The sequence below is a fragment of the Parasteatoda tepidariorum genome, chromosome X1, assembly GCF_043381705.1.
Source record: "Parasteatoda tepidariorum isolate YZ-2023 chromosome X1, CAS_Ptep_4.0, whole genome shotgun sequence".
Taxonomy (NCBI): domain Eukaryota; kingdom Metazoa; phylum Arthropoda; class Arachnida; order Araneae; family Theridiidae; genus Parasteatoda; species Parasteatoda tepidariorum.
In genome coordinates, this window is record NC_092214.1 from 50604890 (window position 1) to 50629789 (window position 24900).

The window sequence follows — 24900 nt, forward strand, 5'->3', positions numbered from 1 at the left end:
TGTTTATAAATGTCATTCATCAAAAAATAAACATTCAATCTATATATTTTTATGTTAAAATTTTCATATTTAATCCTACATGAAAATACATAAATTAAGCTAAAAAATATTTTAAAAAAATCTATGTACTCATTGGAATTTTTTTTCACAAAAGAAACTCTGATAATTTCAAAGATACCGTAAACATATTATGAGAAAAAAAATACCAGTTAATAACTCTACTGCTTCAAATAGACTTTGAAAGGAAAGATTGTTGTTGTTGTTACTTTACGTCGCACTAGAGCTGCACAAATTGAAAGGAAAGAATGACACTATTTTAGGAAAAAAATATCTGAACTCTAGCTTTTTTTTTTTCTTTCTATTTTCGGCATATTAAGGTAATTTCTTTTTAATATAACCTCAAGCTTTAGAAATATAGAAATTTCCATCAATAAACTATAATGTAGATTTGAATTCATGCTTTTTTAATCAAAAGGCAGAATTTTAATTAACATTTGCTTTTTTTCTTTTTGAAAAAAAATTATGTTTATTTACTTCCTACAGCTATGCAAGTCTATATTAAGACAGCATTAAATATTTACTTTAATCTGTACTTTCAATGTTAAGAATCAAAAGATTTTTAAACATGTAATTTCAAATGTGTTTAACACACAACAAGAAAGAAAGTAATTTCCTTAACTAAAATTAATTAATGCAGCAGTTTATTGAAAATAAATTTTAAAACTAAGAAAAGGAAATAATAAAAGTATCAATAATTTAAAGCACTGTTTTTTAACTTTTAAAATCAATATAATAATATATATATATAAATCAGTTGATTTAAATCAATGATTTTTTTAAAAAAATCATTTGATTTTAATCATGATTTAAATCAAGCTGATTTAAATCAACAAACCCTGATTGTGATCCCTGCAAAATTGAAAATTCCATAAGCATATATCTCATTGCCTTATTTAAAAATTAAAAACAGGAGAAGGAATTATTTGCATTTTTTGCCCCATTAAGTGAAACAAAATTATACACACAATTATAAAATTAGTTACCCAAAGGTAAATACAGGAAATTTTTTAATTGAAATACAGTTGCACTATGCAATTCTAAGTAAAGATATAAATATTTTAAAATAAATACCAAATCTCATTTTTGAGCCAATTTTTTTTAATCAAATTAAAGTTTGCCAACGCATACAGAATTAGATAGTTTAGTTCCAAAACGATGTTAAAAATTTGCATGATGGCATGGTAACTTCAGACAAAAACCGTGAAATTTATAAAACTTGTGTTTAAAAAGCAACTGTTAAACTTTTAACTAAAAACTATTCAAGAGATTTACAAATAAAAGACAATATTTTGCAACAAACTTCCTCTAATTTTCTTTTGAAAAGCAAAGCTACCAATTTAAGTACATTTCACATAAATTAGAACAGCCAATTCACATAATTCGATTTTCAAGCTATTAGAATTTTTAGCTACAAGTAAATAGTGATTATGTACTTTCTTTAAGTATACAGTACGGTTGCAATTAGCTATCCTTTTTAAACCTATCAACATACTAAATAAAATGAACCAGAACGTATTCTATAAAGGTCTAAACAGGCTAACTTTCATAATTTGCCTGTATATTAAATTCTTTCATTTACAAATTTGAATGCAATACAATGCAGTATTGATACAGTCATCACTGAAATCTTATTTATTACACGCAGGTGTTCTAACTGGTTGTCTATTGTGCAGTTTCTAGAACAAGGTACAAAAAAACTAATCTTCTTAGTTGTTAATTTTTTTTAACCTTTTTAATTTTAGAAAATTAAGCTAAAGCGAGTACATATCTAGAAAAATTAACATGGAATTAAAGGCAAAAGGGTCAGGACTTGGTAAAAAGTAGCAGCAAATTAAGTGAAGAGTAGTACACATCTCTTATGCTTAAAGCTTGCCTATTCTGGTATAGAATTAGCAATTTACATTTTACGAAAAAGCTTTGGATTTAGGACTACATAGGCTTCGTAATCCGCCAAAGAAAAAAAAAGAAATTTTTTGGAACAGTATACAAATACCATTTTACTTTTAAAAAAGTCTAACAGCAAATTAAAAAATATTATTTACTCTACTTTATTGTAATAAATGCAAATTTTACAGCAAAAGAATAATAAAGTATAAAGGAAAGTTTCCCTACTTCTCCCAAATTAGCATTATATAGAAAACGCTCTAGCGAGTAAATTAGGATGCTTCTTCACGAGATCCATGCAGAAGAATCAAGTCGCTGAGTACTTTCGTTAAGTTCTCAATATAATTTTTGAACATCTTTTGTAAGGATATAGAAAAACTAAAGTACTTTTATACTATGTAAAGTACTTTTATATTTTAAAGAACTAATTATTTAATACACTGTGATTCTTAAGCAACTTATTTTGCTATATTCTACTTATTTCTTTGCTAGCTAACTACTCTTTGAGGTCTTTTATAACACTTAGTTTAAATGTTAGGTAATTTCTTAAATCATACCGGTACAATTTTCTGGATTAACTTTCAATCAATACCAAATTTTCCATCACATGAGTATTGCAACAATTGAGAACTCTGTTTAAAAAAATTTAACTACTTTGATATGCCCTCTTTAATTTAACTGACTTTTTGATAATCTATACATGAATCAATTGGAAATAAACTGTCTTAATAAATTGAATGATATTTAATATGTTTAAGATGAGACTTATTATCCTTAGTTTTAAGGCGCAGATGTAATGAATTGGGCAACCAGTTTTCTGAATAATATCACTTTCAGACACTGCGAAAATAATTCATTTTCAGTACTTACTGCACAAATCTTACTAAAATAATAATATAGGTAGATGAATTATTATTTTATTATTAAACTATCTCAAGTGTGGCTGTCAGTGATTTGTGGCTGATAAAAATTTAAATACGAAAAGTGGTACCATTTAAGCAACTCTCCTATTCTATTTTTTCATTTTCATAGAACAACAATTCCCAAAAGGGCTGCAACAATGAATCCTGTCAGTAAGGCTACTGGCTTGAACCAGGCATATAATCTGTAGAGAGTTCTTAAATTGGATCTATTGAATTTTGCAATTTCTACTAGCGCTATAAAAAAGTTGGATCAAAAATTCAAATTTTTCAATTCTTCAAGTGTGTATTTCTTAATAATCCCCATTTGTATTCTCAGAAATAAAGATGTTCCGAATACACATGAAAAACCAGGACAATCAAGAATAACTGTGAATCCTGGACTACATGAACATTATAAGGTAAGAGTTTTATTTGAGTATTCTTTACAATTAGAACTAATCGTAAAACAAGACATAACAAAAGTGGGCCTTTCATTTTTGCATAACTTTGTTACCTTAAATATGCTTCTTTTCCACCAGTATTTATGCCATTAAATTTGGTCCTTTCATTTAAATAACACAAGCACTAAGAATAAATTTCAACATATCCTAATCATTGATTCATAGAATGTAAACACATGGTTCTTCAGAATTAATTTTTTTCCCTTTTTTTACACTTCATGAAGTCTGAAACAGTTAAAGCTCATTAGTAGACATGCAAAGAAACGTTTTTTTAAATTCAAATGATAGTTTTAATAGTGAAATTACAAAAACAATTATACATTGTCATAAAAAACAGAATATCCAGAGTGTAAATAAAATTTTATAAAATGTTCAGTAGGTACGATGCAATCATGAAACTAAGATGTATTCTATGAATTTTAACATTTAATCTGTGTCGTTTTGAGATTTAACTAAACGTCTGGCTCCTCGATTAGTTGGACCTTTTGGCTTGGAAAACTTTTGCTTGAAAATATTTTGCTTAGGATGGATTTGATCTAATAAAAACTCTTCAGTAAGTTCCTCAGGATCATCAATTTCAATCTAGGAACAAAAAAATTTAAATAAGTACAAAGAAAATTTAAAATGGTTACCATAAGCAACTTCATTTTAAAAAAGTTATCTGTCACACTGATAAAGTTTTAAGTGCAGCGAATAAAGCAAAGAACATTTAGTGGAATTGTTTCTTGTCATATATTTTATTATGTTTGCTATAATTTTATGAGAAATACCTCCTGAAAATAGAAAAAATACAGCTACTTATAAACTTTACCACACAAGAGAAGAGATCAGAAATTCTGGTACTACAAAAATTTATTTGAGCAGTATTTAACACTGAAAGACAGGATTTAATTATAGCATATTTTCCAGGAACAGAAAAGAACCTGGCAGTCTGGATTAAAGAGCAGGATGTTGTCTTTTTCAACTGTGATGATACACGACGGAAAACATTAAGCTAAAATTACCAGTTAATTTACAGCATTTTGAGATTTATTGAAAAAAGTAGATATTGACCAAAAAGATTAAGTTGCTTCTTTCCTTTGACTGCCTTCCTCAAGACTGTTGGAAAAGTAGGCCTATATCCATTGTCTTTAATTGAAATGACTTGCAGAGTAAAGGACTGATTTTCAAGAAAAACCTTATCTTTTGCAGTGATTCTGCTTAACTTCGGAATTTATGGTGTGGGGAATGAGTTGTTACAGACCATGTCAACCTTCATCTATGAAAAGGTACCCCAACATAGAGTCGAGTTAACATGTCTTATATACTAGTGAATTGTAGTTGTAATTTTGTAGTGGTAGATACGCTAGAGTAGTCCCCCACCAGAATTATAGCTATGATAGAATTCGATGAATAGATGCCACTAGTTGATTCATTGCTGTTTTGTGCGAAGCCGGGAGAGCTGTATTAAGATCACCATATTTTTTTTTAGTGCTGAATGTGAGAGGTGTATTAACTTCACGGTCGTAGTCGCTCCTGTGTTGCCTTTAGCAGTCGAGTGTATGCAGGCCGACGTTGTGTGCTCGAGACTGAGTAGCAACAGTGCGAGGAGATGGATAATGTTGTAGTCACAAGTAGCAAGTCAACTGTTCAATGTGGATCATCCATCGAAGTAGGCGTTACTGTCTAGGTAGGCGTGTTCACATCACGTCCGGGTCACCAATGTGGGGAATGAGTTGTGTCGGAAGGCATACGTTACAGGTTTATGATCAGTGTATATTGTGAATAAACGTGCTTCAAGCATATGTCTAATATGTTTAATTGACAAATATACCGCGAGCAATTCCCGATCATAAGCGCTGTAACGCGTTTCCCTAGGAGTAAGTTTTTTGGAGAAAAATCCGAGAGGTTGCAAATCGTTACCTATCAGTTGGTGTAATGCCCCACCAACGGCGAAATCTGAAGCATCGACGTGCAAGACGAGGTTAGCATCTGGGGAAGGGTGGGCAAGAAGCATTGAATTTCGAAGTAACGCCTTACAGTTATCGAAAGCTTCGGTAGCGGTTGAGGTCCAATCGATGATTTTGTTTCGAGCTGGGCTACCTTTTAACAGATCATGTAAAGGTTTTTGAATTGCTGCCGCGTTAGGTAGATGCCTACGATAAAAATTTAATAAGCCTAAAAATCGCTTAAGCTCTTTGATCGTATNTCTAGGTCCTTACTCAGCTCCTATTTACAGTAATATCCAGTGGAACCCAAATTCTACGTTTTTCACTTGTTTATTGTTTTCAGATAAAACTTTAACAATATCCTTCCCAAAATTTACCATTGTTAGCAAATTTGCTTAACTTTCGCAAGGATCATTTCTGATCAAGTTTACTGTTAATGAAATTAAAAGAAAATCCAATGTGGGTAAATCCTCCAGTACTCCTCTTCATAGTTTTCATTACCTTCATTCTATGAGCAGGCATTAAATAAGAAATTAAAAAGCAATGGGATGTGTGTTGCAGTCAATATACATGTCGACTTCGAAAGAACTTCTGAAGGACCAAGGTTCTGTTGGATACAGAGCTGCTTGCTTTATTAAACCCATTTGTAATGCATTTTAATTTTAGTTGACATTTTGCAATGCTGAAAAAAAAATCAAATCCACAGCTTCCTGAACATTTATTATTGCTTCAGAACAATCTTGCAGATCCCCGAAATCAAGAAAAAAAATTACCTAACCAGTTTATTAGTACATCGTTCTTTAAATAATTGGATTATTCCAGGATTCAAGGGTTGAAGTTAGCTGGAAAAATTTTCACTAGCAAATTTTACAATTTAAACTCCCATACTTCCTTGCTCATCCTACCAAACTTCTAATTTTGATGCACGGTGAAATCGCCTTTCACACATAAGGAAAATAAAATCAAATTAAAATAATGTCAAAACAGCTATTAAACAAGTATTCTTTTTCTAAGATAAAAAAAAAGAAACTTAGAAAAAGTTTATGCACGCTTTACAGAGAAAAAAATTATTTTGATCTGTCAGATAAAAAGGGAAAATTTCTTAAACAGGGGACCCACTCTAGTTTTTTTAAAAGAATTCAAGACTTTTCAAGGACCTATTCAGTATTACAATTATATGCTAAATTACATGTCAACTAGATTTTCAGTTACGTAGAAGCAGAAATTGTATATTTTTAAAGCAGAATGCTTATTTGACAACAAAATTTTTTTTATTAAATTTATCATTTAATAATACTTTTGCTTCCTAACTTGTAGCTTCCTATATTTTAAAAAAAAAATTTCAACCCATTTGTGCCTAGCAATCTTTCAAAGTGGCATTTTTTTCAAATAAATGGTAACACAAATGCTTCATTATTGGGATTAATTTTATAGAGACAAGATAATTTATAATAGTTGACATAACTTTTTATAATTGGATCTGAAATCAGAGCACTGTGCTTTAACAAAGCTACAGACAGAGATAATATAATGAAATATTTATTTAATATAGACAAATGTGTACTACCACTTTTAACACATAGGTATTTTTCATATATGGACAATATCTTTTAGCTGGGTATAAGTGAGTTAAGACAAAAGCTTCTTGTGATATTTACAAAAAAATACGAAATAATAGTTAGCTATCAACAGAGAAAAAAATTTATGTCAGAGAATTTACCTTTTTGGCGAGATCTATTCCAATTTTGTTTTCTATCACATTCAATAAAGGAGCTTTGCAGCTAGAATAAAGCATTCTTTCTCTAACAGGGCAGTTGTAGCCAGGAACAGAATAAATAAAAACTGCAAAAAGAAACAAATTAAAATATCAATATAGAATCATCTTAATAAAATTAAAAGAAAAACATAATTGAAGTACTAAATAATAAACTTTCTTGCATTAAGCTGAATTCAATCACAATTGTTTTAAAGCTGAGATATGATTAGTCACTTGATTGATGAGTCACTTAACAGCAACCACTATTTGAAAATGTACATGAAATAGCTCTCCTTGAACAAACATATTAATAGAATTAGAGGCCGGAATCTTAAAATTTTTGACAGTGAAAATAAATCAGTAAGGATGAATCTGCACACCTTGAACTTTTTCTAAACTCTTTTTTTTTTAGACACTTAAGTAGAGCTCGTGCTGAGCATTCGCCATCTCGTTAAAAGCAATAGAATTGTAAAATCTGACAAAACAAATTCTTTTTTGGCGAAAGATTTTTCTACCAAAAAGAAATATATATATTCCTCTCATTCCTGAAAATTACGTTGTTGACGCCTTGGTGAGTTTGAGTAACACCAAAAAATTTAACCCTTTCACCAACTCATTTTAGTATGTTGGTTTCAATTGTGAATCACTTTGATTGCTATTAATTTCATTTTGTGGTAAGTATATGTCTCTATGGTGAAGTTTCAGTTCATCACAGCCATATGACTGTTGTCATATCCACTTAGGATATGTTATATTTTCTGTCAATTATTAAATAAAGAGTTATTTGTTCATAACTTTTCTGTCGTTCGTCATAACCAGCATTTGATCATCATTGGTATTAGTAATAAATTGACAACATACATATACCAATATGAATTTTAATTAGAATTTCATTAAGTCCAGATAATGTTAATAAGAAATAAAGTACACATAAAAAACTCTGTAAAATACAGATTATCACGGCTGTTGCCAGATCACGCGATATCATATGTTGAAACTTTTTCTGCAATTTGTGTCAATAAAGTAGATTAAGTGGTAGTTAAATGCATATTATCAGTCAACTATTTTTCTTGAAAATATGTGTTCTCATGTCAATAACTTGTTGTTTATTAAAATAAACTTTTTGCAAAATTTAAAAATAAAAATGGTTGCTAAAGTAAGAAAATTTAACTGATTTTATCTTTATAGATTACCACATTCCAATGATAGACATAGTATAACCACCTCTACTAGACTGGTAATGAATATGTGTCCCGCCCATATTTTGATAAAAAATCTTTGCTAAGTATAAAAACTATTAAAACAGAATAAAATAACTTAACTTCAAGATCGATCTTTGTTATTTAAGTGATTACAATCGTGACAATAAAAAAAAGCAAGACAGTAAAAATAGTTTTATTAAAAAATAAAAGATTTTAAGAAAGAACAGTTTTATTTAAAACGAAATATGTTTATTATAAAGATACTAGAAATCTAAAAAACATAAAATGTCGCTGAAGGTTTATCTTTATATTACTGCTTGAGAAGTTATCAAAAATTAAGCTCAACTTATTCTTATTTCTTTTCCTTAAAAACTATAAAATATCAACATTTTTCTCCACTCTCTCATTCATTACTCGTTTACTACTCCCCAACTTTAAAATTACTTTTAATTCAAATTTGCACTTAATAAAATATTTCAATTTATAGTAAATTTGTATCTTGATTAAAAAATTTTCCACCTGAAAAAATTTATAAAAAATTTTTAAGATTTGCTTTTGACTAAGACTTGAAATTTGGCTAATACTTTTGATATTTGGCTAATTTATTGGCTAATAAGTCTTTAGTGCAGGTCCCTATTTAAGGTTCTAAGGAAGAAATTAATAAATATGAAATTCAAAGAATGTTGCTTATTACTTTACACTATGCCAAAATGTACTTAACATGATTAAAAGATTAGTTAAAATAAATTCAAAAATAGAAAAATATCTATAAATAGAGACAGTACTAGAAGAAACAAAAAAACGAAGTAAAAAAATGTCTTTTAAAGGTTTAAAATAATGTTAATAAAAGCCCTACTGAGTCTTGAAAATACCTTACAGATTAAATATTTTTTAACTGGTATTTCACAAAAAATATTAGTAGAAAATTGTAGGTGAGCCTCTTGGTGCTACATTCTTTAAAGATCAACATTTGTTTATTACGACAGTCAGCAGACTTAGATGCACAGCTAAGAGCACCCCTTGGTGAAATTGACAATCGATTTTTTCTGTTAATTTAAAAGTTGTTTAATTTTCCTTTACTTAATTTTTTTATGCATGCAACAAAAATAAACATTTTAATTGAAATACGAAAACACCTCACAGGCTTAACAATTTAATGTGATGGGCCATATGTCGGCCAGGCCTGTTTTAAATGGTGTTTAAGTAGTTTACTTTTTTAAAAAATTCTTCTGACTTAAATAATTATTTTGCTAAGACTTTATAAAACTTTTCCTAACAATCCAACAAGTTGGAAGTTTTTTTACTCCAACATTATGAGGATTACATTTTTACTATTAGTGACAACACATTGATATAGCTGCAATGTTGTACAGGTGTTGTAAAAATAGTTTCTTAGATGTAGCAATATTTACATCTCCATGAACAGAATTCGAGTTTTAAGTTTTAAAAAAAATTATCAAACATAAATCAATAGTTAAAATGTGTGTTTGTAAGATCAATTAGTGATAGGTTAAAGATTTTTCCTAAGGCTCTGTCACCACATGAAATAATTCTTTTTGTGAATAATATGCCATTTTTGTAAATGCTGAGAGTTTGTAAGAATCTTTCATGACAATTAGGTCAGGATTGGGCAATCTTTAACCAGCACCATATATGCTAATTCTTGAAAGGGTGCAAAATTTAAAGGGGCCGGGAGGTGTCTTGCGATATTCATCCACTTTTAGATGCACGTGGATAATTTTTTTCAAAAATTTTTTCCACACATGCGCTGTATAAAGCAACTACTTCAATTATTCTTATCTGGCGCAGTTTTTATTATTATTTTTTTAATTTTAAAGCAATAATTTCGTTATCAGTTTAAAATTGATTCAAACGCTTTGTTTAATTTTTTAAATATTTAAGCTATAGCAAATTAATAATTTTAAATATTTAAGCTATATTAAAAGTGGCACTAGACCTAGTATATGTTTCGGACATTTACTAAAGGTCTAGTCATACTAGGTCCGGTTAAGTGCTATTTCCCGGTATATCCTACATTGATGTTTTTTTAAGGTTCAGTGCCATTGCCCGGTATACCCTACACTGATGTTTTCTTAAGGTCAAGTGCCATTGCACGGTATATATTTGCCCGATACTCCAAACACTGATGCTTGTTCTAATCTATCGTCAGTAAGTATTAAAATATCGAATAAATGTAATTATATCCACGAATAAATTAATATTAAATCGGATGTAATAAATATTACGGACATACACCAAAGCGACTAATTTGATTGTCAACATTCACCGGTGAAAGTCAACAACCACTGATTTCGGTCATTCACAGTAACATGCACATCATTTACATAATAACCCCATCAGGACAATTATTTCATACTTTGCCTAAATAGCATCCGGCATTTCAAAAAATAAATGGTTTTGTTGGCGATGATCTCGTAAGGCGATAAAGAATCATGCATAGTACAGGTAAGGAAGATATTATATTAACCTCGAAGGAAAAGTGGATGAACAGCCCAAGGAACCAGGCCGGGATAGCCTGGTCAGTAGGGCGCTGGGTCCATGTCCGAGAGTTCAAACCCTGTCGGCCGAAGACTACCCGTGTAGTTGGTGACTGATGCACATTAAAATTCTGTTGAGTTGCAAAGTCCTCCATGTTCCCATAACAAATTAATACCTCTGGGGGTACTGGATTGGAGATCGATCGTTCTCTGATTTAGGTCAAAATTACGTTCTGTGGATGAATGAATGGATCCGCCTTATAAACGGGTGTGACGTATGATGTGGCAGAAGTTTAATTCTTGGCTATAGATGGCGCCAATGAAAAACAAGAATCGCACACTCTGCCTTAATTTTGCTCTGTTTTCACCAAGCAGGCTTGCCCGTGTGGCAAGTGGCATTAGAACCAACCAACCACAATATAAAGAAACGCCACAGTTTTGTGAAAATAAAATGTATTTGTAATGTAATTTTCTATTATTTAAAAAATTACTTTAACACAGAATTTTCCAGGCACATAAAAAAAATTTTAAAATCAATAATTTTGGACATTTTTCTCAAGGTGGGAAAATCTTGCCAAATTATCTATATTTAAGCTAATTGAATAGTTTTTTAAATATTAAAATTTATAATCTTATTTTTCTCTACCATATAGTGTTCTACAGCCCAGATAACTCTTTAAGGCTTAATGGCATAGATATTAAAATTATAGCTTTCCCTCGAGTGTAAAACATTTAAACAGTGGCTCTTTCTATTTCAATTATTTTGTTATTACATCTTAAAATCTTTTACAACAACTGTACAAGCTGGAAACTATGGGTTGGAGTGGTTGTTAATACTTTTAAATCTAAACCAATAATAGGTTTACCATTAAATGGTTAATAAGACATGTCCATTACTCTCTTCAGGAACAAAATAATAATTTTAATTTTCTTTTTATAATAGTAAATAATATAATAGTAAGTAATGTGATAGTAAATAGGAATATAATAAAGTATAATAGTAAATAAGAACACTTTAGAAAGACAAAAATTTCAGAGGAAAAGTTAAAGAGTGAATAATGATGGGAAAAAAATTAAAAATGCAGATAAAAATGCAGTCATGATATCTAAATTTAATGCAATAACTACATTAAAATTCCATAACATTTTGAACAGAGTGTTTGAATACTACTATGTTCAAGACATGATCCAGATTTGATCTAAAGGACTGTCTATTCACTGGTTATTTTTACTCTGAACCACAGATATAAATATGTTTTCAAGTTTAAAAATAGCATATAGAAATTGCATCTAGATAATAAATTTATAAGTTAAATAAATGAAAACATGAATTTAAATATATTAAAACTAAAGAATGAAGTAAAAGGATCTTAGTTGTTGAAGTAAATCAAATTTTCTCTATAGTGCTGGCATTTCTGACAGGTTATGCTTATTAAACTACGATTATATTACATATAATGATTTATTTATTTTTAATCATCAAATTCATTTTAAGGAAAACAACGTCTAAGTTTAACAAAAAGATTCATCAAAATATATAAAACTACATATTGTGGAATAATGCAGACAAATTATGCTTTTCAACTTACCTATACTGTTTAAGTTATCTCCCTCATAGAAGTGAGACATACGAAATAAATGATATCTAGCATGATCTGATGGAATCTGACTTGCTAAGGAGTTAACATCGATCTGTAATCTTTTCTCTAAATTAATTTCTTCTTTGTCCATGTCAATACTCTAAATACATAAAAATATTAAAGACTTTTGTTAGCTCAATTATAAATAGAATTTTTAATATTTATTCAGTTAATTGTAGAATTAACAATTCAAATAAAAGTTGATTACATAAAACACGTTAATTAATGAAATCGGAAAGTAAAAAATAAAATATATTCCAATGAACTCTAAGAACTTTTATGAGACATAAATTACATTAAAATTTTAAAGGTTGCTCAGTATTTTCAATTTAATTTTTATTGATTGAACATATTTTAAGAGACACAAAAAAAAATGTCCTCCTAAGAGCCACCTTAAAATTAGAAACATGTAAGCAAAAAAAAAACCTATGAATTTTAAACAGATTTCTTAAATTTGTCTCTCATTGTTTAACTGATGCATTAAATAATTTTTTAAAACAATTAAAGTACTTTCAAAAATTTTAGTGAGAAAAAATAAACAGAACTAATCTGTATAGTATCAACATACCTATACTAAGCCATTTAGGAAAAATAGTTATTTATAACAAATACGACGGGCATATTAGTTTTTTCACTAAATGATTTAAATTTGTTAAATATACGTTACAGAAGCCCTTTAATGAGTAATATTTTATATAAATGCAAATTCAACAGTGATTAGTCAATAAGAACACACAATTTCAAAAAGCTAAAAAATTTGCAATTAGAAATTAACTGTTATGAAATTTTATTTAAATGTACTGGTAATACTTAACATAAAGCATAGTAATGAGCTAAATCAATTTTCATAAATTTTTTTATAAAATCTTTTTTACCCATTTTTTATGAAAATGGCAGTTATTGCAACCTATTTCCACATAGTTATTATAATCTTAATGATTACATATCAATACTGTTCGGCGAATTTTAAATCACACATTTTAGAAATCACTTTTTATTTTGACCAACTCAATTAGCGAAGATTCCACCATAATATCACTTATAATCACTTATTTGTTCCAATCACAGTGTAAAGTCACGTAACCGGAATCGGTGGGACTTCCAGGAGTCCGTATAATAGATTTTTCCGTATAATAGACCCCAAGGTAAACAAAGCTTAAAATTATCTAATAAACGATCTGAATCTAAGAAGCAAAAAATAAATATTATTTTTAAGGGGAATAACGTTTTAGTATTAGAATATCTAATCAATCAAATATAAAATATTTATTAGAAAAAAAATATTATTGCTGAAAATTTAGAAAACTAAAAAAATTTGACAGTTATGAAAATATTAATCCACCATTTTGAACTAGAACGATTCAAGCAGGAAGGGGAAATTCATGTCATTCTGGAACAAAGCTTAAATATGATCTAAATCTAGGAAGCAAAAAAATAATAAACATTATTTTTAAGGGGAATAATGTTTTTAGTATTAGATTATCCAATCAATCAAATATGAAATATTAGAAAAAAATTATTACTTAATATATAGAAAACGAGAAAAAAAATTTACAGTTATGAAAATAATAATACGCCATTTTTAACTAGAATGATTCAAGCAAGAAATGGAAATTTCCGTCATTCATTAAGGTAGGTAGGTGGAGGAGAAAAATTCATTTCCTCCTTATCTGTGAAAGAAAATAAGTGTAAACAGGAGATAATTTAAGTTGAGGGCAGGGAAGTGACAAATTACTGTTTTCTCTCCAATCATTGGCTATCAATCAAACATAAAGGCGTGGCACGCTGATGGGGTTCGCTTTATTTTTTCTTTACTGAATCTTTTTTTACTGGAAGAATCTGCTAAAGAAAGAATGTTCCGCCTTTTTTCCCCCGCTTCCTAAATATTGCATGATCAGGGGAAGAAGGAACGCCTTTCAAGGACGTGTATCCTTTTAGACCTATTCAAACTTTCCACTTTGACTCCCCTTCTATGTTAACATTTGCAGCATTTACCCTTTTCTTTCAATTAAAAGGTTCCAGGAAATGCCTCCTTCACTAGCCAGCTGCATAGGAAAGAAGGGGGGAGGCGACTCAGTTGCGGTCTTTTGAAAACAAATCTCCCTCTCTTCCTGCATTCCAGAGTAGGAGCGTCAGTAATGGTCACTCAATGGTCTTGGTAGATCTCTTCCCGTTTGTGATTTATGGGATTCAGTGCAAGCTAGAAGAGAAAACGTGTCAAAAGACCTTTTTTTTAAAAGAAAGGGGAAGATGAAGAGATGTTTGTTTATTTTAATTGTTAAAAAGTGTCCGGGAAATCGATCCTTCCGGAAAAGGGACGTCCGGATATGGGACGTTACACTGTATAGCATTTTAAATTAAGACAAAGCAACTTGTTTTGCTGAAAATAGAACGTTGCTAAACAAGGCTAGCTGTCAAAAATAAAAGACAAGAATACTTTGAGAATTAAAAAGATGATTTTTGTTTCATTACGAAAATAATAATATGATTTAACTTACCATCTGTACATAGGAAACTCTGAGGTCTTTGATATCACAAAAAGCATTAATAACATCATCTGAAACAGGGAAACAAACTCCCTGCATGGTTTGATGCTTAGTATCTATTCCACCAGTCGCCTATAATAATTTGAAAGAAATATTTAGAAGCAATTAAGGAACTAATTTATTACATTGAAGAGCTAGCTTAAATGAGTAGCTAGCAATATTTCTTTGGATTGACATAAGTCAATGCTATGCACAAGTGCATTCCAAGCACCTTTCACTAAAGTGGCTGGTGCTTATCTCTTGCGTTTCAGACTCCATATCTCAGAAACAATCCTTTTATGGCATCAATGAGAACTTTTGATCAAATCACATAATTTAAAGGGATGAGCTAGTACATTATAGCTCATTAAAATGTAAATATGACACAAAGTCATAGATATCGTAGGGCAATTCTTATCTCACTAAGTCATACTTTAAGCTGCAGTGGCACACATTTTAGAAACTCCTGGTATGTACTAAAAATAACAAAATCTAGAAGTACTAGAATGTCTCATGCATAAATAATAGGGAGGGAAAAAAGGAAAGGTTACTAGTACAACCTCCAAACATTGTAATCCAGGTTTACCTCATGATAAATTCTTTTGTGGATATAACATTCCAGAAAATTAACAGATCTGGTTTTGAAGCAAAATGCAAATCAATCATAGAAATGTCACTTTTTTTCTTGGTATGCCAAATTTCAGATTTAAAAAGAATTGTGTGTCATTGAATTATGAAATTGAATGAAACTGTTACTGGCGAGATATAGATGCCTAGATGAAATTATTAAGACTATTTTTAAAATTTCTTTCAGGAAGATCATTTAGCAGTTTTGGTGTAATTCAGTCAATATTAGACTTAATAATTCATGAAACTAAATATTATTTAGTTGAAAGTTTAAGATTAAAAGAATACAACAGCTTATGTATGAACAAACATAAAAAATCAATAACATTTTAAACTACAGCATTCAACATTATCAATTTCATAATATTCCAGTAGTTAGGAAACAAAAACAAGTCCAATCGGGAAAAAATCTCAGGCAATTTTTTTTTAATTGCTTAGATAATGCCTCAAAATGAATTAGCTAAGTTTTCCCCCTCCAGGGAGGTGAAAGTTAACTCCCAGGTTGAAAAACGTGACCTGAAATACTGTGTTTTTCAAGATCTCACTATTTTTATTCCATATTGAAAAAGTGTAAACACAAAAGTTTTAGATTGGTAAATTTTGCATAAAAATAAGTAGCAACATGATAATGTTTAGTTTCAAATATGGTAACAAGACCTTTTGAATAAGTTTGCCTAGATTGTCAACTCTTTAAACAAATTTAATTTTTGCCAAAATTAATACTGAAATAAAGTTTAGTAATGTTAAGATCAAAGTTAAACATTTTGATAATATGTACTCTTGCTAGAAAAGCGGCCAATTATTATATGTTTTGACAACTCTTAATTTACTAATAAAATAAGCCCTGATTTAACTAAGTTCAGTTCCTTTCCTCTTCTATGAAAAGGTGAGCATATGTCAAGAAACATGACATGAAGTTTTTTTTTTAAATTGTTTTGTCCTCCCTTAAAGAAGTGTTCTTAGTGAGAGTAGAAATTATTTTTTACTCTATTTGTTTTATCAATGGTAATTTCCTTGATGTCTTTGTAGGGAATGTAATCTCTCAATGTTTATGGCTATGCAAGATTTTGGGACTTAAATTTACTAATCTTGGAAAATCCTGCAATCTCAGATAAGCATTCCATTTTAACTTGAAATTAATAAGCTACAACAGACAACAAAGAGAAATATGAAAAAACTAAAGAGCTTATAAACAATATGATATTTAATCTTTTGTGATGAGGTTACAAACAGAATTATGATGTTTAATTACATATATTCACTTTACGTTATAAAATATTAAAGTAGAAAATAGTGACTCCAATGATTTGCCTCTTAATTGAGATTCAATTTTAGAGCAAATAAAACACTCCATGAACAAACAAGTATGATCTTTTTAATTTCTTTTAAACATTGTTTTTCTAAACACTAACTTCGTTTTGAATAAAACAATTATAGACAAATAACTTTTTAATTTTTAATCAAAATTTTTTTCCCAACATTAAAGTGATAACAAATTTCATTGTTTAATATTTGAATTAAACTGATATTGATTACCATGCTATTTAAATAATTCACTGGTCTATATAAAAGAACTGATAAGTATCTGGCAATGCTTTTAAGTGTTAATGTAATTTTAAACATATTTAATTATTTCACTACCAATTTAAACATTGTGAAGAGCTAAAACTTCGGGTTGGAGGCAATGCAATTATGGCAACTTTTACAGTACCTAATCCGCAGAATTCTGAATTTTTATATATAATCTGTTAAGATATAATTTATTGTTTTCTAGAAATATTCAACCTGCAAAAACATCTTTTCAGGTCAAGTTTTTTTTATTTATTTTTTTAATCAACGCTTACCTTGGACTAGACGGGAGGGAGAGAAGAAACTGAGGATAGTTAAATTGGACACATAACTTTTTAGCAAAAAAAAAGTCGTAAAAATATTAAAGAAGTAACCCATATTCAAACAATTGTGTTACCAAAATTGTACAGAAATAAACACAAAAAATAATTGTGTTTACTTCTGTACTAATTTTGAAAAAATCTGAAATCTGTTTAAAAAGGTGATAATTTAGGTAAACTGCCATAATAGATCAAATAAGTATACCTGAAAGAAAACATTGGCTGTCATTTTATGTGAAATATTCAGATCTACAACTTTTACATTAACAATATTGCACTATGAGCTTTGCACTATAAGCTAAAAGAGTACACAAAGTTTCATATCACAATTTTTTTTTACTTAGGAGCAGATGCTCACATCTCTGGCGGGATAATTTCAGGATTGTCATATTGATATTACCAAGGCAGTCAAAACAAAAAAATCTTAACCAGTAATTTTCACTGAATCAAAACCCCTAACTACCACCATATAAGTAGACAAAGAAAACAATGTCCATTCAATAAAATTTCAAATAAATGAGGCAGGGTGTAAATGATTTTAATCAAATGATTAAAATCATTGATTAAAATCATGATTTAAATCAAATGATTTTTTTAAAAAAATCACTGATTTTAATAAAAAAAAAACAATTTTGTGTATAGTCTTGAACATTTTTTGTATATTTTTCTAAGTTTCAAACATAAACAAGTAAGTAGACTGTTCTATATATTTCTCAGATCTCACTCATATAATTCAACATTTCTACTTTCAATGTGACTCATTTGCTTTTAAAAACAGTTTACATATTATATTTATAGTTCATTGAGCAGTTTACATATGATTACAGCTATGATAGCAGCATGGAACATTACAAAACAAAAACAACAACACCAGCAAATAATTAGAGCTAAATACAATGAGCTTAAAGGTACTGGATTAATTCGGCCAACTGAAGTGCGCTGGAATTCTATGTGTGATTCATTAGAAAGCTACATCAAGAATTGGTCAACTTTCATGCAAGTTTGTGAGGATAATAGGGATGATATCGACACCAATATCAGGTCAAAAGTCATGAATATGGCAATTAAAAGAAATGCAGAAGATATGCTTTTAATGTTAAAACCCATTTCTGTAGCATTAGATAAAATGCAAAAAGATAATTGTAGTTTATCAAATGTTGTCAACATCTGGAAAAATTTAAAGGAAACTCTGAAAGATTCTAATAATAATTGCTGCAAAAATTTTTTTACTAAACGATATGAACAAGCGTTAACACCAGCTCATTTCCTAGCTTACCTCTTGGATCCTAATTCTGAAGTACAATGTTTAACACTAAATGAAAAAGATCAAGCTGTAAACTTTGTTAAAGAAAAGTATGGAGAAACCTCCTTATTAAGTATTTTGCTAAAATTCATTGTACGCTCTCCTCCGTTTAATGGAACTTTGTTTGATAAAGAATCTCTAGAATCTTTAAACATCTTGGAATGGTGGAAATCAATTGCGCTTCTAAAGAACTGTGTAGGTCAAAAAGAGTTTGATGCAATACAGTTGTTATGTACTGCAAAAGGAACAACTGCAGGGATAGAGAGGATGTTTTCCACTTTTGGACTTGTACATACTAAACTACGGAATCAATTGGGTGTAGAAAAGGCAGCTAAATTAGTCCTTATGTTTAAATCTTTAAATAAAACTAATTAAATGATTGTTTAAATAATTTGATATTGTAGATGTAGAATTAATAATTATCACATATTGTTTGATAAACAATTTCTTTCTTGATTTGTAGTTTGAAATCACTTTGTTATTGTTTATTTCTTATTTCACCTTTTGCTTTTAAATTATTAAGAAATATTTTGTTGATAATGGTTAGTAATGTTTATTTCCAATGTATACCATAAGTAACAATAGTAATACAATACAACTTTAAATCTATGGTACACAAAATTGATTATATTCCATAGAATTGAAATTATAAAAAAATCATGATTAAAATTAAAAAAATCTGATTAAAATCAAAAAAATCCGATTTTTTTGATTTTTTAAAAAAAATCATGATTTTTATACACCCTGAAATGAGGATAAAACGTTTAAACTTAAAATATATATAAATTTCAAAATTGTTCACCTCATCTTTCTTTATCTGCTGCAAAATTGCTTCAGATGGACTAAGAGGGCAAGGAGCTTTTTCGCTTTCAATATGTTTCTTATAACCTCTTAAATTGACATCTTCCTAAATATGTAAAATTTATACACTAAGATTTGTTTATAACAGGAACATGAAAGTATGTAAAACTATTGCCATTAATAATGTTCTAAGAAAAAGTAAACAAATAAAAAAACATAACGAAACCTCATGTAAGTTGCTGAGATGAGAATTTGCTTTTCATGAAGAAAGTTTATGATCCTCTATTACAAACAGGCTTAGATTAGCCTATTTTTGCCTGTTTTGCAAGTAATGGTTGAAGCTATAACCATTCCAAAAAAAAAAAATAGTTTTTTTATTTTAGCTTAAGAACTCTAGTTTTGGTTTTAGCATGTCAATTTTTTTTTTAAAATTCGAGCATGAAAAAGATTAGAGAAAGATTAGAGCATTCTGTAGCATTAAAAATAAGACAAATACTTTGAAATCTACAATGTTAATTAGCAACAAATTTGGATAATTGGAATGTTTGGGAACAAAATTTTGTTTTATTCAAAATATATTGTTGCCTCTTCCACCAGCTATTCAGACAAATAAGAGTAGAAATGAAATTCATGCCTACTGAGAACAGCATAAAAAACTAACTAGATTGAATTGTTTAAAGTAGTATAGTTATAAGTTTAGAAAAAAAAAGTTCGAGCATATGGATATTTAAAATTAACCAACATGCATTTAAGTTGAAATGACAGATAATCTCAAAAAAATTAAAAGCCCTTAAAAAACATTTATATATGAGTAGTGAATCACAAACAGCTTCAAGAGGTTTCGAAACAATCTGACTTGTATAAAGAATAATATCACTTTAGAAGTGAGAAATCAAAATATTTTAAAATTACCATGTCAAAATTTTAATTCCAGAGAGAATTCAGGAAAAAGCTTAAATTCTTATGTTAAATCAGTCTAGGTATTAAATAACTTCAATCTACAAAAAATTAATAACATGAAGCTTTTTATAACAATTAAATAAACCTAATTCTTTATCAATACAAATTATTATATTTTTCTATACTAACTTTAACAGTTCCAAACAATTCATCTTTTATTTGTCCACCACCAAATTCCTTTTTAAGAGTAGCTTTGGTAGAAGCATGCAACATTTTTTGTCGCACCTGAAATAATACTGTATTTTATTACACTCATAGATAATTTTTCAGTTCACAAAATAAAACAAAGATAAGAGTTATGAAAAAAAAAACAGGAACAAAGAAAATTTTCTGTTAAAACATAACTTACTGGAGAGTTATCTGGAGCCCAACTTATAAATACCCATTCATAACCAGCTTCATTTGTAGAATCTAGTCGAAAAAATACATAACATGGTTGCTGGTACTCTATTAGAGGAAGGACAGATTTATCATAATGTATTAAATATTAAGGATAATAAAGTTGAAAAATTAAAATTCTGAAAACGTAATGAAATATCCACTAGATTTTTAATATTTAGCATTTTGAATTAAACTACACTGAACATTTAATTGAAGGAAAATATTGCATTTTTGGAAGCAACATATTTAAAAAATAGCTGTTTATACACATTTTCAAAGGGTCTATTAAAATGAATAACATAATTAGTAGACTGTTACTAACTGTCTAATTTTTTTTCCGCACTGGGTTGAGTCTAGTAATCAAAAGTTCTCTGGAAATAGTTCTTAATATTCTTTGTGATGCTTGCATAATTTTGAAAACATTTTCACTAGTGTATGCCATTTCAATTTTGATAAACATTTGTTTTAAATTCGACAATTATTTGTTTTGGAGCTATTTTGACACATTTTGCTCACTTTTGAGAAACCCCTTTTTACAATTTATGCCAGAGTCAAAATTTAATACATAAATTATGCCAGATCAAAATGTAGATCCAAAATTATTATCAATTATTCATTACTTAATCAAATTTTATTTTTAACAAAATAATAATTTTATCAATTATTTTAATCAAAAATTGGAATAACTTAACATTTTTAGAACATTAAAATAAAACAAAAAAAGGATATCTTGTTCCCATGTGCCCGTCTTCTCAAAGCTCTTATCTAAAATCAATTCCTCTGCAAAATAAATAGAATAAATATTACTTTTTAAAAATAGCATATCATAAGTATCTACAAAAAATAAAAATTTTCTTAATATCTATATTACTGTGACTTGTCAAAACATATGTTCAAAATAAAATGTTTCCATAAAAAAAAATATTTAAGAATAACATTTGGTTACAGCCACAAAAGAGCATTTAGAAAAGATTCTTTATAAAATAAAATCTCCATACAATTTATAATTATCTTGTTCTTTTGACAAATCTAGATAAATATTTAAATTTTAAAATTAAATAATTTGAACAAAACTTTTTTTCTAGTTCTTTTTCAATTTCTAAAGCTTATCCAGTATTCACAAACACTTCTTGATAGAAAAATATCTAGCCTAATATGTTCATAATTTCATATAAAAGTTATTAAAATGAAAACCATATCAATCTACATATTTTTCAATTTAAAAATCTAAAGTTTAACTTTTTATTTAGTAGAAGCTCAGAAAAATTATTTTTAAAAAAATTATTTGGCGACAACGAATATATAAATGAGACGATTAATTTTAAAATGTGATTAATTTATGAGGAACTTGACTTTGTACACGTAGCGTAAAATTTCATTCATATTTTTTTTGCTAATAACAGATTGCTAACCTTTCCAATTTTTTAACGATGTTTTTTTTTAGTAGTCTAATAATTTATTTGTAATTTAGTAAAGAAACTTGAATAAAACATTTTATTAAGTAAAATCATTTTATTCAACTAATGTTGAGTTTTATAAAAGCATGCTTCTGATAGAATGTGATTATATACATGATATATTATTAATGTGCTCATATTTTACTTTTTAGTTTGTTTTCGCAATAATTGATACAATTTCAATAATATACATACGTATGCATAGATTTGGACTAATATATTTATAAATTTCTTCAATATGTATTTTATAATTATTAATACGAATATGTAGTCAAAATTTTTAAGCATCTAAAAATTTCTCAACATATTATATTCGTAAGATATATTCGATTAAGACGTATATACTCTATAACAAAAAAAAAAGACGCACCAAGAAGGAGCTGTCCGATTGAAATGAAAATTGGTGGATAGGAAGACAATATACAGAATAGTAAATGATTAAAATTTCAGAACAATTGAATAATTTATTGCAGAGTTACAGTAACAAGTTCAATAAGGTGTTGACCCGCCTCTAGCCTGGATACAAGCTGCCACACGGTGTAGCATAGAGCGATAAAGCTCCTGGATGGTCTCTTGCGGTATTTCCTGCCAAATTCGATCCAATTGTTGAACAAGGTCATCAACATTCCGTGTCAGATACAATCGCCTTCCCATCATATCCCAGGCATGCTCGATGGGAGAGAGATCTGGTGATATGGCAAGCAAAGGAAGAGTTTGACAAGCTTGCAAACAGTTCATAGCAACACGTGCCGTATGTGGTCCGGCATTGTCCTGCTGAAAAACCAGCCCAGGGAGCTGTAAAAGGAACGGTAGCAAAACAGGTCTTAGGATGTCGTCGACGTACCGTTGTGCAGTAAGTGCACCTCTAATGACGACCCAAGGGGTCCGGCTGTCAAAGGAAATGGCACCCCAGACTATAATGCCTTGTTGAGGGCCGGTGTGGCATGCAATAGTAAAGGCAGGATCCCCCCTCTACCCTGTGCGTCTCCAAACTAGTCTTCGATGATCGTCAGGACACAGTTGGAAGCTGGATTCATCGCTAAAGACTATACGTCCCCAATCGGCATCATTCCAGCCTAATCGAGTCATGCACCACTGTAACCTGGCTCGGCACTGTAATCTGATTATTGCTTCTTGGTGCGTCGATTTTTTTGTTATAGAGTGTATATATATCTTAATCTTAAAATAAATTTTTTAATCACCTATTCAGAAGTGTTTTGCAGAACTATTTTACCAAACATTTAATTAAATTTTAAAAAATCTTTTTCTTTATGCAACTATGTATATTATTTCTTCATTAATCAGTTTTTTTAGTACTTTAATTTAGGTCTTGTACCTTTTTTATTTTTAACCACGGATATTCTTTCTCGCACTTTTGCAATTACCAAAAAATGATCTGAATCAACATTGGCACCTCTGTAAGTCCGAACATCTAATAAATTAGAATAATGTCTAGCTTCAATAAGTACATGATCTATCTGATTAGCAAATGATCCATCTGGTGCTTTCCAAGTAGCTTTGTGAATCTTTTTATGGGGAAAGCAAGTACTCCCCTAGATTTAGTTGAGACTGATTTTCTTACTCTAAAGGAGAAAAACTGGCGAACAAGTGTCAAAAGTAGAGAGAAGTGGATTCGAATTCAAAGGAAGGCACTGGCCCACCCTGGGCTGTCTAGCCAAATATGATGATGATGATGAATTTAGGTCTTCATTAAAATAAAGTTCCTTTTTAAATTATCATCCTGTTTTTGTTTAAAAGAAAACCTAGAATTATTGTTTGCTAGCTAAGAATAAAACCTTGTTAAAAAATTAGAAACATTTGGCTGTTTAAAATTATTTGATGCAAAACAGCTGACTATTTGCTAAGCTTATTACTTTTTTCGAAAATGAATATAAATTATTGATTGTATTATTTTTTTTGTTTTTGTTTCTGGTGACTTCAACATAGATTATCTAATATAGTGTTGCCGTTTTATAAGTCACTACGAAGAGTAAAGATGCCGAACATAAAAAGCTGTCCAATACGTAGCAAAAATTTTTAAGCTTCTTTAAATATCTCAGTATCGTAAATGTTGTCCTAGCATATTAGTTGTGAAATTAAATTTTTAATTATCGGACCATGTGTGATTCACAGAACTATCAAACTAATTATTTCCTTATATCTTTTACCCTTTCTTTATGATACTATGTACTACCCTTTCTTTATGATAAGAAAACAAAAAAAAAACATGTGGCAGTATTTGGTGGTAAATGTAGCTTATCGTAATTGAATAACATGCTGTGTGACATTTTATGGTGAATTTGAGAATGTAAGTTTCAGAATGTATCCAAACACGAGGAAGCTACTTGCAAATAATCTTTATCCGAAGAAAACCACATAACCTAAATATTTAGCAGAATGAAGCAATTTTTAAAACAATGAATCATAAAATATGCAACATATTATTTCCATATTTTATTCCAAAATATAACATATTACAATGTTTCTAAAATGCCACTTAACATTCAGCAATTCCTTGAGTTATAGAAAAAAGAAATATCCTAAATTATAGAAAACCTTGTGAATGTGCATTAGAATTACTATATAATCTACATTTTATTTCTCAGGCATTTATTGCTTCTTCAAA

General features: G+C 29.0%; 1 protein-coding gene across 1 annotated transcript in view; it reads right to left on the reverse strand.

The window, feature by feature from the left end:
- Window positions 1-3573: 3573 nt before the first annotated feature.
- LOC107438556 (twinfilin actin binding protein) overlaps window positions 3574-24900 on the reverse strand; it is a 29725-nt gene continuing 8398 nt past the window's right edge. The window contains exons 3-10 of the mRNA XM_016050867.3: window positions 21547-21597; window positions 20786-20913; window positions 20566-20661; window positions 19478-19582; window positions 14830-14949; window positions 12281-12431; window positions 6956-7077; window positions 3574-3889 (exon numbers count right to left, since the gene is read on the reverse strand). Coding sequence (XP_015906353.1) covers window positions 3734-3889; window positions 6956-7077; window positions 12281-12431; window positions 14830-14949; window positions 19478-19582; window positions 20566-20661; window positions 20786-20913; window positions 21547-21597 — 929 coding nt within the window. The 3' untranslated portion in view covers window positions 3574-3733. The remainder of the gene's footprint in view (window positions 3890-6955; window positions 7078-12280; window positions 12432-14829; window positions 14950-19477; window positions 19583-20565; window positions 20662-20785; window positions 20914-21546; window positions 21598-24900) is intronic.